The sequence below is a fragment of the Saccopteryx bilineata genome, chromosome 3 (assembly GCF_036850765.1).
Source record: "Saccopteryx bilineata isolate mSacBil1 chromosome 3, mSacBil1_pri_phased_curated, whole genome shotgun sequence".
NCBI classification, from domain to species: domain Eukaryota; kingdom Metazoa; phylum Chordata; class Mammalia; order Chiroptera; family Emballonuridae; genus Saccopteryx; species Saccopteryx bilineata.
Window position 1 is genome coordinate 47,732,651 of NC_089492.1, and position 13,800 is coordinate 47,746,450.

The 13,800-nt window shown below is 39.5% G+C and overlaps 1 protein-coding gene across 2 annotated transcripts in view; it reads right to left on the reverse strand.

Moving 5' to 3' along the window:
- PRKDC (protein kinase, DNA-activated, catalytic subunit) overlaps nt 1-13,800 on the reverse strand; it is a 269,534-nt gene that overhangs the window by 25,260 nt on the left and 230,474 nt on the right. The window contains exons 70-72 of one of the 2 annotated variants that reach the window (XM_066266092.1): nt 8,833-9,007; nt 5,162-5,352; nt 433-613 (exon numbers count right to left, since the gene is read on the reverse strand). In XM_066266092.1, the coding sequence (XP_066122189.1) occupies nt 433-613; nt 5,162-5,352; nt 8,833-9,007 (547 nt within the window). Of the gene's footprint in view, nt 1-432; nt 614-5,161; nt 5,356-8,832; nt 9,008-13,800 lie in introns of both variants that reach the window. The other variant, XM_066266091.1, reaches the window with a different exon arrangement.

Consider the following 13,800-nt stretch of genomic DNA (forward strand, 5'->3'; position numbering starts at 1 on the left):
CAACAATCACCAGAAGCAATTTTGGACTATGTATAAAAGTTTGTATCTAGAAGCTGAACTTTTTGATTAGATTACACATTCTGTATGAAGAACGGTTTGCGGTTTGCTTTCTGGGCTGGGAACATAAATGGCAGCCACTGGTTACTGAATTTATTCAGGAGCAGGAGGCAGGACACATAAAGCCACTTATACCAAAGCTACATGCAAAATATGAAAGTATAAATTAAATAAATGAAAAGATAGACCATAGTTGGAATTCAGGATAAAAGATAAGCAGGTCATGGTGCCTGGAGATGTCATTCCTTCTTAAAAAAAAAAAGACTTTTCTCATTCAAAACACACACAAATAGAAAACCAAAAGTATGTACAAAATTCTTAATACTTTATGTTAACATAACAAGACAGACTAATTATTATTATTTCTTTATTCACCTGATGCAGTCTCTTCCTCCTTGCGGAGCTGTTGGTCACAGAAATCCACCAGCGTCATATAAGCATCTATCTTCCCAGCTGCAGGCTGCTGGCTGCTGATGGAAGGCCAGGTTTCCTCCTCAGCTGTCCGCACAGCCTCAGAAAGGTAATGAAATGCTCTCTGGTACAGCCCTGTGATGACCTAGAATTCACAGAGATCCTAGTGTGACTAAAAAAGCTTTGTGGAAAAACTCTATTTTCTACTAGTGATGAAAAAGGAAGAATACTTGTGATCAATTAGGCATAAAGTAATAAATACAGAAAGCTGGTGAAATGCCCTGATTGTGAAAGAGTAAGCAATTCCAGTAAGATCCTAAGCAGATAAAATACAACCAAACAAAAAAGAATAAGCCAAGTGTGGGCCAGGCAGTCCACTAGTCATAGAGAGCAGGTGCCGAAAGTCAGTGCGGCACACAGCACTGTGAGGAATTTCATGTCCTGCACAGATACTGGTAACACTGCGAGGGAAAAAGGCAAGGCTACACAGTGGGTCATGATGAGACGAGGAGAGGCTGGTAACTATCAAAATACAAATAATTTTAAAACGTAGGTACTAAATAGAAAAGTTAAAAAGGTTGATTTGTCCCATAAACTAGTTGGACACCTGAGTTATGACTGCTAATTAAATTTCATTAACAAAATTCATGGAAATACTGTCCACATCATTCTAACACAAATTTCTCATTTTTAATGCTAAAATAGTGTATCATTCAAATAAACAGGAAAAATATGGAGTATGTCAATTTCCCATATAATAAACTTGGCTGTGCCTAATTGTCAAATATATTACAAAAACAGAAAGCAATACCCATTATTTACTTATTTTCTTTAATTATCCCTTTTTTATTCTTTAAGGTCCAGGTTAAAACTAACCCTAACTAGGATCCCGAAATGATGGATCTCTCATTTCTGCTGGCAAAAAGCATTTAGCTGCATCTTTAACAGATTGAGTGAATTTTCATAATTTATTCTTTTGCAAACTGGTGTATGATTATTCAAATAATATACTGTTTTTTAAACTGTTTTTTTTTATTTTAATTTTCTTTTTTTTTAAATTCTATTTATTCATTTTTAGAGAGGAGAGACAGAGAGAGAGAGAGAGAGAGAGAGAGGAGAGAGAGAGACAGAGAGAGAGAGAGAGAAGGGGGGAGGAGCTGGAAGCATCAACTCCCATATGTGCCTTGACCAGGCAAGCCCAGGGTTTCGAACCGGCGACCTCAGCATTTCCAGGTCGACGCTTTATCCACTGCGCCACCACAGGTCAGGCCAAGACTTTATTTATTGATTTTAGAGAGAGAGAGAGAGAGAGAGAGAGAGAGAAGGGAGGAGCAGGAAGCTTCAACTCCCATATGTGCCTTGACCGGGCCAGCCCAGGGTTTTGAACCGGCGACCTCAGCATTCCAGGTCAGGTTGATGCTTTATCCACTGCACCACCACAGGTCAGGTAAATTGTTGAATAAAACTTCATTTTAAGAAGTAGTTGAGCCTGACTGGAGGTGGCACAGTGGACAGCACATTGACTTGGGATGCGGAGGAATCAGGTTTGAAACCCTGACATTGTTGCTTGAATGCGGGCTCATCCAGCTTGAGTGCAGGCTACTAGCTTCAGCACAGGGTCACTGGCTTGAGCAAGGGGTCACTGACTCAGTTGGAGTCTACCCCATCAAGGTGCATATGAGAAACAATCAATGAGCTACTAAATTGCCACAACTACAAGTTGATGCTTCTTATCTCTCTCCCTTTTTGTATGTCTCTGTCTCTCATTCACAATGGTGGTGTGAGAGATACTCCTGACCTCTCCCCTTAAAATTTCAACAAATTGAACTATAATGCAGCAAATGAAACCCACATAGGCTCACAGGCATGCCTGAAAGATCAGTGCACCAAATGAATTAAAGGTGGGAAGGGTTGAAGAGGGCAGGGGAGGAAGATAAAATGCACAGTGGTCTGTTCCAGAGAAAAGCAGTGGACTGGGTTTTTTTCTCTGCCAAGACAATGGGGAGGAAGGAAGCTCATGCTGTCTGGGTTTTGTCTGGTGGTATACAAAGAGGGAAGCTGGGAGTGACTGGGTCTCCTTCTTCAGGAAGAGCAGAGAGACTGAGGGGCAGAGGAGGAAATACTAAACCAAAGCGACAGCAGAGCACTCAGTCTCAGCCAGTGTTCCTGAGATCTGCCAGCAGCCTTCACTTGGCAGGGACAGTGTGGCCCCAGGCTCCGAGAACTGACCTCCCTCATCTGTGGGGTACGGAAAGTGGCAGAGACAAACACCACAGCTAGCTGCAGAGCCACTCTCTCCCTGAAGTACAGAGGTGTTCAACGTCTGGTTGAGACATGGGGAGGGGCACCCAGAGGACTGAGATTGTCATTCCTAAAGCTTTAAAGCCGAAAAGCCCTCACAATAGGCAACGCCCACCAACGTGACTGCAGCCCCGCCTATATCACTGCAGCAGCAACACCTCAGCAGATAACAGCCCAGGAAGTTCACAGAATTAAAACATGTAACACAGTGACACCTCCTGAAAGAAAAAGGTGACCTCTCAAAACTGAAAAAAATGTTTTCTCTTTTTTCCTTCTTTTCCTATTTTTATCTTTTAAATTTCATTTTATTTAATATTTGTTTTTCTTATTTTTGTAGGTGTTTTGTTTATTTTTGATTCATTTTTGGTGTTTGCTCTTTGTTTACTGTGGTTTTTCATTTTTCTTGTCATTATTTTTTAAATCTTTATATTTTTAATTGTATTTTTTCAATTTTTATTGTTCATATTTAATTGTATTTTTGTGAGAGTTCTTAACACCATTCACAAGTGCCACCAAACATAGCTACACAAGACAGACAAGTAATTAAGAAGGAAATGAAAAATCTCCAGAAAGCAATCTCAATCACATAGAAACATTACAGTTAAATGATAGAATTCAAAACTGAAGTTCTGAAAATACTCAATGAGATGAGAGAAAACACTAATAGGCAATTTAATGAGCTCAAAAAACAAATTAATGAGAAAAAAAAAGAGTACTTCACCAAGGAGACTGAAACTTTAAAAACAGATGAACTCAATACATGAATTAAAAACTGAGCTAGCAAGATTAGCTAATAGAGGAGAAAATCAGTGACATCAAAGACAGGCAACTTGAGAAGAAGACAGACTCATGAATTTAAAAAAATGAGCTCTAGGCCCTGGCAGGTTGGCTCAGTGGTAGAGCGTCGGCCTGGTGTGCAGGAGTCCCGGGTTCGATTCCCAGCCAGGGCACACAGGAGAGGTGCCCATCTGCTTCTCCACTCCTCCCCTTCTCCTTTCTCTCTTTCTCTTCCCCTCCTGCAGCCAAGGCTCCATTGGAGCAGAGTTGGCCCAGGCACTGAGGATGGTTCTGTGGCCTCTGCCTCAGGCACTAGAATGGCTCTGGTTGCAACAGAGTGATGCCCCGAATGGGCAGAGCATCGCCCCCTGGTGGGCATGCCGGGTGGATCCCGGTCGGGCGCATGCGGGAGTCTGTCTGACTGCCTCCCCGTTTCCAACTTCAGAAAAATACAAAAACAAAACAAAACAAAACAAAACAAAAAAGAGCTCTACAAGAATTCTCTGACTCCTTCAGGGGAAGCAATACAAGAATAATGGATATATCAGAAGAAGAATAGAGGGATAAGGGAATGGAGAGCCTATTCAGAGCAATAATTGGTGAGAACTTCCTAAACCTATGAAAAAAGTTAGATCCTCAAACTCAAGAAGCAAACAGAACACTGACTGCTGCTGTGTGAAGCTTGTGGACTCTACTTAGAGAGTCAGATGCATGAGCCGAGGCTGGACAACATTCTTGTGAGATTTGTGGATTTTTAGAGTCCACAGTGCAAGCTAGGCAGGTTGCTCATGTGGACAAGAAGATGAGAGACTAGGGCCTGGTAATCAAGATGGGTGGGTAGGGGGGTCTCAGAGAGATAGCATGATAGGGCAAATATTCTTAGCCAGGTTAAAGAAGAGCACAGACTTGGTGCTTCACTGTGCCGGTCCAGCTGTGTCAGAAAAGAATTCAACAAAGAACAATGGTGTTTCTATCAGTGCTTTTGTTCCCTGAGAGGATTCCCATGTTCCCCAACCCTGAAGCTGTCATCCTAAAGTTATTCAATTTAGTTCCTACTCATGTATCTCTGAAATTTTCTGAGCTGCTTCCCCTTTGCTGGAACTTAGAGCAAGTGAGTTTGTGTATGGGTCCTTTAGAAAAAGCAGTTCAGTCCCATAAAGCCATTTGTCTCTTTTAGCATGATCCCTGCTGGTTTTCAAAGCCTGATGTTATGGGGACTCTTCTTTCCAGAATAGGTGCCCTGGGCTGGGGAGCCTGGTGTGGGGCTAGAACCCCTTGTTTCTTAGGGGGGGCCTCCAAAGTTGAGCTATCCTCTCATTTCTTAATTGCTACACTGTGGGTACAGGCCCTGTCCTGTCTGCATCTTTGTGTCTTCTACCTGTCTCAATGTGACTTTTTCTTTATATCTTAGTTATAGAAATCCTGTATAGGTATGATTATTCTCTCATTGAGTTGTAATTATGATATGATCATGGTAGGAAGCAAGCTCCGTTTACTGACTTCATCATCTTGACTCTTCCCTCTATCCATTAGTTCTTTCATTTAGCCAAAAGGTAACATATTAAAAACATAAAACACACTAACATAAAAAGTTCATTCTTGCAATAAATATTACCTTTTCTGTATTCTCTGAAGTGGATCCAGAAAGCTCCAAGATTCTTCTAGCCTTGCCTTCCTCAATTTCAGCAAGGCAACTTGGCTCACTGCTGAGAGCATTAGCTATGATTCTGTACGTTGTACCCAAGAGAATGTTATGGTCACGGAAAGCCCAAAGATTTTTGCCTAAATAGCTTGATATTTTTTCACCTGCTGGATGAAACACACAGACAAGATTTTTATTCAGAAGTAAATACCATAAATTTATAAAAAATAAATTTGTAGTATATAAGTGTTTTTTTGTTTGTTTTTTAATTAAGAAACTAACTAAAAACCTGATGTTATAAGAAGCTGACTTTAAACACTGGTTGGGTAATCTTGAACTAACATTAATAAAAAAAGTTCTTTGTTAGCACTCACATTGAAGTATACAAAGGCTAAGCAATTAAAACACTGATTAACTTTTATTCAAGTACTACTATCCTGTATTTTGCCAAAGCACCTAACTCTATATCTGTTACAAAGAACAGGAAATGTACTTGTGCATATACATTAATAAGCCATTGTAGTTTTTTAATGGATACTGTTACCTGTTGCTGATAGAGCAACAGATACTGCTGTATTTAAAGGTCTGGTTCTTCCCATATAAGTAAAAGTTGAAGGAGTATATCACCAACAAAAGAAATGTTAAAGGGTTTGTTTAAGAAAAAGAAAAAAACACGAGTGAGAAAATGCAGTAAAGAATGAATGAAGACTTGACTTGAGGGGCAGGTAAACACACAAAATGGTGTACAGAAGATGTGTTGTAGAATTGCACCTGAAATCTGTGTAATTTAGTTAACCAGTGTCACCCCAATAAATTCAATAAAAAAACAATTAAAAATATTGCAAAGAAAAAATTCTGAAAAAGGTAAATGTGATAAAATTAGTGGATTAATCAACACTAAAGTTAGTATAAAGGTTAGTATAAAGCTAGTATAAGGCTAGAATTAAGGCAAATGCAGGAAGATCATGCATAAATACAACAGTAAATTAAGGGATACACACAAGCACACATACAAAAGTAAAAAATGACAAAAACATAAATGTGGAGGAAATGAGTTAAAAAGGTAGTGATTTTAGAATGTCTCAAACTTAAGTGACCATCAACTTAAAACAGACCGTTATGTACACAGCTTGGTATATATGAAGTACAAGGTAACCACAAAGCAAAAATCTACAAGAGAAAGGATTCCAAATATAACACTACAGAATGTGATCAACATACAAGAGAAGAGGAGAGTAAGAAAGGAACAGAGAATTACCAAAACAATCAGAAAACAACTATGTATAATAAAATGTCTATGACTACATCATATTACTTATTACTTTAAACATAAATGAATTAAAAACGCCAATCAAAAGACAAAAGGGTGATGGGTATGCAACAGAACTAAATGACAAGATAACCTGGAAATGTTTTCTTTGAATATATGTACCCTGATTTATTGATGTCACCCCATTATAATAAAAATTTATTTATAAAAAAAAAGACAAAAGGTTAAAGATGTGGTATACACACACACACACACACACATACACACAAAATGAAATATTACTAGCCCATGAAAAAGAATAAAACTTTACCATTTGTGACAACATGGATGGGCCTAGGGGGTACTAGGCTAAGTGAAGTAAGTCAGACAGAGAAAGACAAATAGTATATGATTTCACTTATATGTAAAATCTAAAGAACAAAATAGCCTGACTAGTAGTGATACAGTGGATGAAATGTCAACCTGGGAAGCTCAGGTCCCCAGTTTGAAACTTCAAGGTTGCTAGCTTGAGCACGGGGTCACTGGATTGAGTGTGGGATCATTGACATGATCCCAAGGTTGCTGGCTTGAGCCACCCAGTCATGAGAGGCAATGAATAAACAACTCAAGTGAAACAACTATTGATTCTTCTCATCTCTCTCCTCCCCCCACTTTCTGTCTGTCTCTCTAAAATAAAAAAAATTAAAATAAAATAAAGAAAAGAATAAATGAACAAAGAAAACAGAAACAACTTATACATACAGAGAACAAATTGATGCTTGCCAGACAGGGAAGGCTAAATGAAAAGGTAAAAGAATTAATAAGTACAAGCTGGCAGTTATAAAATAGCCACAGGACATAAAGTACGCCTTAAGAAATATAGTCAAGCAATCCTGGCCAGTTGGCTCAGTGGTAGAGCATCAGCCGGGTGTGTGGAAGTCTGGGTTCGATTCCCAGCCAGGGCACACAGGAGAAGCGCACATATGCGTCTCCACCCTTCCTCCTCTCCTTTCTCTCTATCTCTCTCTTCCCCTCCTGCAGCCAAGGCTTCATTGGAGAAAAGTTGACCCAGGCGCTGAGGATGGCTCCATGGCCTCCACCTCAGGCGCTAGAATGGCTCCAGTTGCAGTGGAGCAACACCCCAGAGGGCCGAGCATCATCCCCTGGTGGGCGTGCCGGGTGGATCCCGGTCGGGTGCATGCGGGAGTCTGTCTGCCTTGCCCTACTTCTCACTTTGGAAAAATACAAAAAACAAACAAAAAAAACAAAACAAGAAATATAGTCAATAATATTATAGTAACCATGTATGTTGTCAGATGGTGCAAGAATTATCAAGGGAATCACTTTATAAATTATATAAATTTCTAACTACTATACTGCACACCTGAAATAATATTGAGTATAAACTGTTGTTGAAAAAAAAATCAAGGTGTGATTCTTCATCTTACTGTATAGCTCTAGGAAAGGAGATTACTCAGCCTTTGTCAAGCCAGCAGCTTAGTGTGCAGAGATGTGAGAAGAAGGTGTAAAAGAGAAAGGGGGTCTTCCAGCAGGTGTCACCCACTACATCACCTTGCTCATGGGATGACAATTCTCTGACATATTTTTCTAAGATACAAAGCCTTAACTACTGACTCTGCTTATTTCATAAGGCTGTTACAAAGTACTATATACTATAACCATTTAACACAGTAGGATTGTTTCTATGACTACCAATATTTATCTTCATATCAGCATATTCCACCTATCCCTCCACCCTCCTAAAAAAATCCATAAAAATATTTAAACCATTGTAAGATTTTAAAATTCTGGAATCAATAACCAAAGAATGCTTTTCCTGTGTGCACATTTACTGAGGCTGATATTCTGATATGCTACCCTGTCCTGCTAGAGTCAAATTTGAGAATATGGTTGGGAGCATGTTCAATAAGGGTGCCACTAGGTACCTTTGGATATATGGTAACAGCGCTATCATACCAGGTCTGAAACCTACACAGAGAAAGTTTTCTCCCCTAAGTCTTAAAGGCTACATTATTATAAAAAGAGGAGCCCTGGGGAGGAAAAATGCTTTTCATATCTAATTTTTTTTACAAGTTAATTCTTGTATGTAAGCATAAAGTTTTCAGTATCATTAAACCATCAGACTTATAATTTGACTAAGTATTAAAAAACTTTTACTTTCAATTCTATTTTATAGATAAAGAAATAAAAACACCCAACATCATATTCAATAGCAATACTAGGATACAAAGTACCCTGGCTCCAAATAGTTAATAAAATTACAAGGATTCAATTCCCAAATGTCAGATAAAGTAACGCAAATAGTTTTATAAGACACAGAGACATAATATAAAATAGCATTCTTAAACTTATAGAGATAAGAGCAGTCTAATACCCAACAAAGAGACTGTTTTCAACACAGTAAGAATCTGCTCAGGACAATTCTGGGTCTGGCTCTTGTTGTGGCTGAGTCGACAGTAGCTATGGACCCATTTCACCAGCCAATCATCTCTTGTTTTTGATTCTTTATGCAGTTCCTTCAACAGTTTCATGGCAAGTGAGAAATTGTTCTATATAATAGGAGAGAGAAAATGGTACAATGACATATATGCAATTTTAGAAATAGAAGTATTTCATAAGAGAAGCTTTTTGTTAAGTGGCCTGGTTTCCTTTTGCATGACACAATTTGATTTACAGCAGCTAATAATCCATCTCTTTCACTTAAATTATATACATGTCTTTTTAGTTATCATATGGATACAATTTACATTTATATCATAGTATGCAATCCAGTGTCTTTTAGTATATTCAAAAACTGAACCACCATCACCACTGTCTAATTCCAGAACATTTTCATCAATCCCAAAAGAAACCCTTTGACGTCAGAGAAATCGTGGCATGAGATGTCCCTTTGGTGTCTTCTCTTAAAGTTATAACGCTATGAACAGCCACAGTTCAACAAAGAATACCCTGAACCATACACAAACACATATAAGAGATCTGTGCATCGAAAAACCTAAAGGTGGGCTGGAGGGGAGAAGAGGTGAGACAGTGCCATGGAAGTAACTGGAGATTGCTGTGGGTCTCAGGAGAGAGAAGCATCAGGTTGTTGCTGGCACTCCCTGCAGCCAAGAACAGCAAAGAGACACAGTGAGTATTCCTGTGGGAATGGTCAGTATATGTTGCAGCAAAACTTAGTGACCTGGGCAGGGACAAAGAACAGAGGTATGGCAATGATTGTCTGGCACTTGCCATCACCAGGCAGAAAAACAAAGCCACTGAATCTGGCCACTTCCCCTCAAACTCCCAGAGCTAGCAGTGAGAGCCAAAAGCTGTAGTACTGAATGTCAGATGAAGTGTACATTATCTGCAACCTGAGAACTAAAACTACAGAAACAATTTTTCCTGAGTGACAGTTGTCCTCTGTGGTGAATACTAGCATGGATGGAGACACAGAGGGGAGGCTGCTGAGTTATGCCAGCCACTCCTACTGGCATCACAAAGGCATCAGCCATCCTCTCTCTCCCAGCTCACGCCACTCCCACCCAACACGGCTACACTGCTGGTAGGCTTGAGATGCAGAGGACAGTACTGGGATTTCATGGAGTTGGAACCCAACTGCCCAACACATGTCCCTGTGGGGTTGGTGCCTTGAGACTGAAGCAACCTGGTCATTGAGGAGGTGCTGACCTCCCCACAGAACACAGGACATTTTCCACTGACAGGCAGAGATCTAAAAAGCCACAGCAATGAAAAGAAATGAAAAAAAAACAACCTAATGGTTTCATGCCAACTTCTGGAAAACAATAAAAACACCTCTTATTAATCTACTAGAGCAGCAGTTTTCAACCCTTTTCTACTCGTGGCACACGTAATTACTAAAATTCTTAGGCACATCAAAAATATATTTTTTGCTAATACGATTCCAAAATAGGTATAATTTTGATTCATTCATACTAGACAGCTATTGTTGTGCTGGTTTCTGTCATTCTTTTATTTGACAACCTAAGAAAAAACATGTCAGTGCCCCTGATAAAAATTCTGGCAGCACACTCTTTAAAATTCACTATACTATAGAAGTGCCACTTAAACAGGATCCACAAAATACTATGAATAACCAAGGTAATGAGGCATCTCAGAAAGAAAATATCTCCAGAAAATAAACATATAGACATGAAAATATGTGATTTAAATGACAAAGATTTCAAAACTGCAGTTCTGAAAAAACTCAATGAGATACAAGAAAACACAGATAACCAAGCAGTTGAATGAACTCAGTTTAATACTCTGATATAAAATCAACAACAACAACAACAACAAAAATCAACAAACTACTTACCAAAAGAACAAACCTTTATAAAAGACCCAAGTAAAAATTATGGATATTTCTAGATGGTTAGCTCAGTCATTCAGAGCATTGTCTGGAAATGACAAAGTTGTGGGTAAGGGAACATATGTGAAGCATCTGGTGAATGCACAGCTAAGTAGAACAACAAATAAATGATATTTTTTCTCTCTCCCTCTCTCTCAAGTACATCAATAAATAATAAAAAAAAATAAAAACCCTCAGTTCTCTGTAAGAAAAAAGTTCTAGAGATGAAGAACTAAATAAAAGCAAAAAATAAACTAGTGAGCTTAGAAAATAAAACTATGTGAAAGAAAGAATCAATGATATCAAAGAAAGAAATCCAGTAATGACAGAAATGGAAGAAGAGAGACCTGAGAAGGAGGAAAAAACAAAAGAACTCTATGAGAACTACCTGACCCCATCAGAAAGAGTAATATAATAATAAAGGGAACACCAGACGAGCAGGAGGAGGGAACAGAGACTATTCAAAGAGTTGATGAGAACTTTCCATACCTATAAATAGAGCTAGATCTTCGAATCCAAAAAGCAAAGAGAACACCTAAATATCTTGATCCAAAAAAGCCTTCTCCAAGACCCATTGTATTAAAACTGTTAAAAATTAATGAAAAAGAAAAAATTCTCAAGGCAGCTAGGGCAAATAAGACAGTAACCTACAAAAGAATTCCCATTAGATTATGATTGGATTTCTCAACAGAAACTGTACAAACTAGGAGAGAGTAGAATCCAATATTCAAACTACTGAAAGAGAAATTACCAGCCAAAAATAACACATCCAGCAGTTATCCTTTAGATATGAAGGAGACATAAAGACTTTTCCAGAAATACAGAAGCTGAGAGAATATACCACCAGAAAACCCTCACTGCAGAAAATTCTCAAGGGGGTTATTCTACCTGATACAAAGAACAAAAGGATACAAAACTATGAGTAAGATAACCAAAAAGCAGACAAAAGCAGTATAATACAATCTCTTTTTTAGAACAGGACGCTATACACTTAAATATCACATGAAGGTTAAAGGATGTATAAACATTTAAAAAGAGAGAAGAAGCGGCCCTGGCTGGCTGGCTCAGTGGTAGAGCGTCGGCCTGGCGTGCAGAAGTCCAGGGTTCGATTCCCGGCCAGGGCACACAGGAGAAGCGCCCATCTGCTTCTCCACCCCTCCCCCTCTCCTTCCTCTCTGTCTCTCTCTTCCCCTCCCGCAGCGAGGCTCCATTGGAGCAAAGATGGCCCGGGCACTGGGGATGGCTCCTTGGCCTCTGCTCCAGGCGCTAGAGTGGCTCTGGTGGCAACAGAGTGACGCCCCGGAGGGGCAGAGCATCGCCCCCTGGTGGGCAGAGCGTCGCCCCCTGGTGGGTGTGCCGGGTGGATCCCGGTCGGGAGCATGCGGGAGTCTGTCTGACTGTCTCTCCCCGTTACCAGCTTCAGAAAAATTAAAAAAAAAAAAAAAAAAAAGAAAACTGCCAACTCTAAAAAGAGAGAAGAAGCTAGACCAGCTGGTGGTGCAGTGGATAGAGCATTGGACTGGGACACGGAGGGCCCAGGTTTGAAACCCCATAGTCACCAGCTTGAGCATAGGTTCATCTGGCTTGAGCACAGGTTCACCAGCTTGAGCATGGGGTTGCTGGCTTGAGTGTGGGATCATAGACATGACCTCATGGTCACTAGCTTGAGCCCAAAGGTTGCTGGCTTGAAGCCCAAGGTCACTGGTTTGAGCAAGGGGTCAATCACTCTGCTGTAGCCCCTCCCCGTCACAACAAAGAATTGATGCTTCTTATCTCTATCCCTTCTTGTCCGACAATAGTTGTTACTGTTGAGAGAGGAGAAACCAGAAAAATGCAGGAAAGGGGGGCCTGCAATGTCTGTGATCTTATGCTCAAGCCAGTGAACTCAGCCTTTCAGACTGAGGGAGGAAGGGCTGACTGAGAAAGTTTGAAAAGTAACAATCACAGCTGTGGTCCTTGCTGCCAGTTCCCTGAAATAAACTTGCAGCACTAGCAAGAAGAATGGCTTATGTGAATAGTCAAGGACAGACAGTCCAGACCTCCTCTCTTACCCTTTCCCCTCCTGGAGACACAAAAGTCATATAGGTCTGAAAACAAAGAAGTCAAAGAAATCAGGCACTTGACATGTAAAAGCTAAAGGTATATAAGATGTAAGAAATCTAACTTTGGGGAGCTCGTGTTTTTGGAGCTACTAACTCCACGTGCTCTGCCGGCTACTAATAAGTTCCTTTTCCTCCATCAAGTTGTCAGGGCGTTTATTATCCTCCGTTTGCAGCTAATTTCTGCTACACTATTGGGAAATAAACTCACAACAAAAATGGGGATAATCTGTGAAAACAGAAACATAAAAGAAGAGGGCATGAAAGTCTAAATTTGCAAAGGGGAATGGAGATAAAGTGCAATCAGAAGAAATAGAAGACGCTGTACAGGTGTGGACAAAACTAGGTTTACAGTTGTTCATATGGAAAAAAAATTCAATAATAAATAATATAAAAATAAACTGTGTTTTGTGTACTCACAATTGTAAAACTACCTTTGCCCCACCCCCCGCAGGTAAAGCAATTATAACAGAAGTAAAGTGAGGAAACTGATAAAGAGTTATACATATAGACAGGTATGGGTAGATCATCCAAACAGAAAAGCAATAAGAAAATATTGGCCTTAAATGATACATGAAAACAAATGGATGTAATTACTACTTCGAGCTTTTCATCCCTGAATACCAGATTATATATTCTTCCCTAGTGCACATGAAATATTCTCAAGGATAACCCATATGTTGGAACACAAAACTAGTCTCAACAAATTTTAGAAGGTTGAAATCATACCAAGCATATTTTCTAACCACAATGCTTTGAAATTAGAAATCAACAGCAAAAAGGAAGCATAAAAAACACAAATATAAAGATTAAACATGTTCTTAAAAATCAACTATGTCAAAAAAGAATTAAAAGGTGAGATAAAAAGATATATAGTCTGACTAGGCGGTAG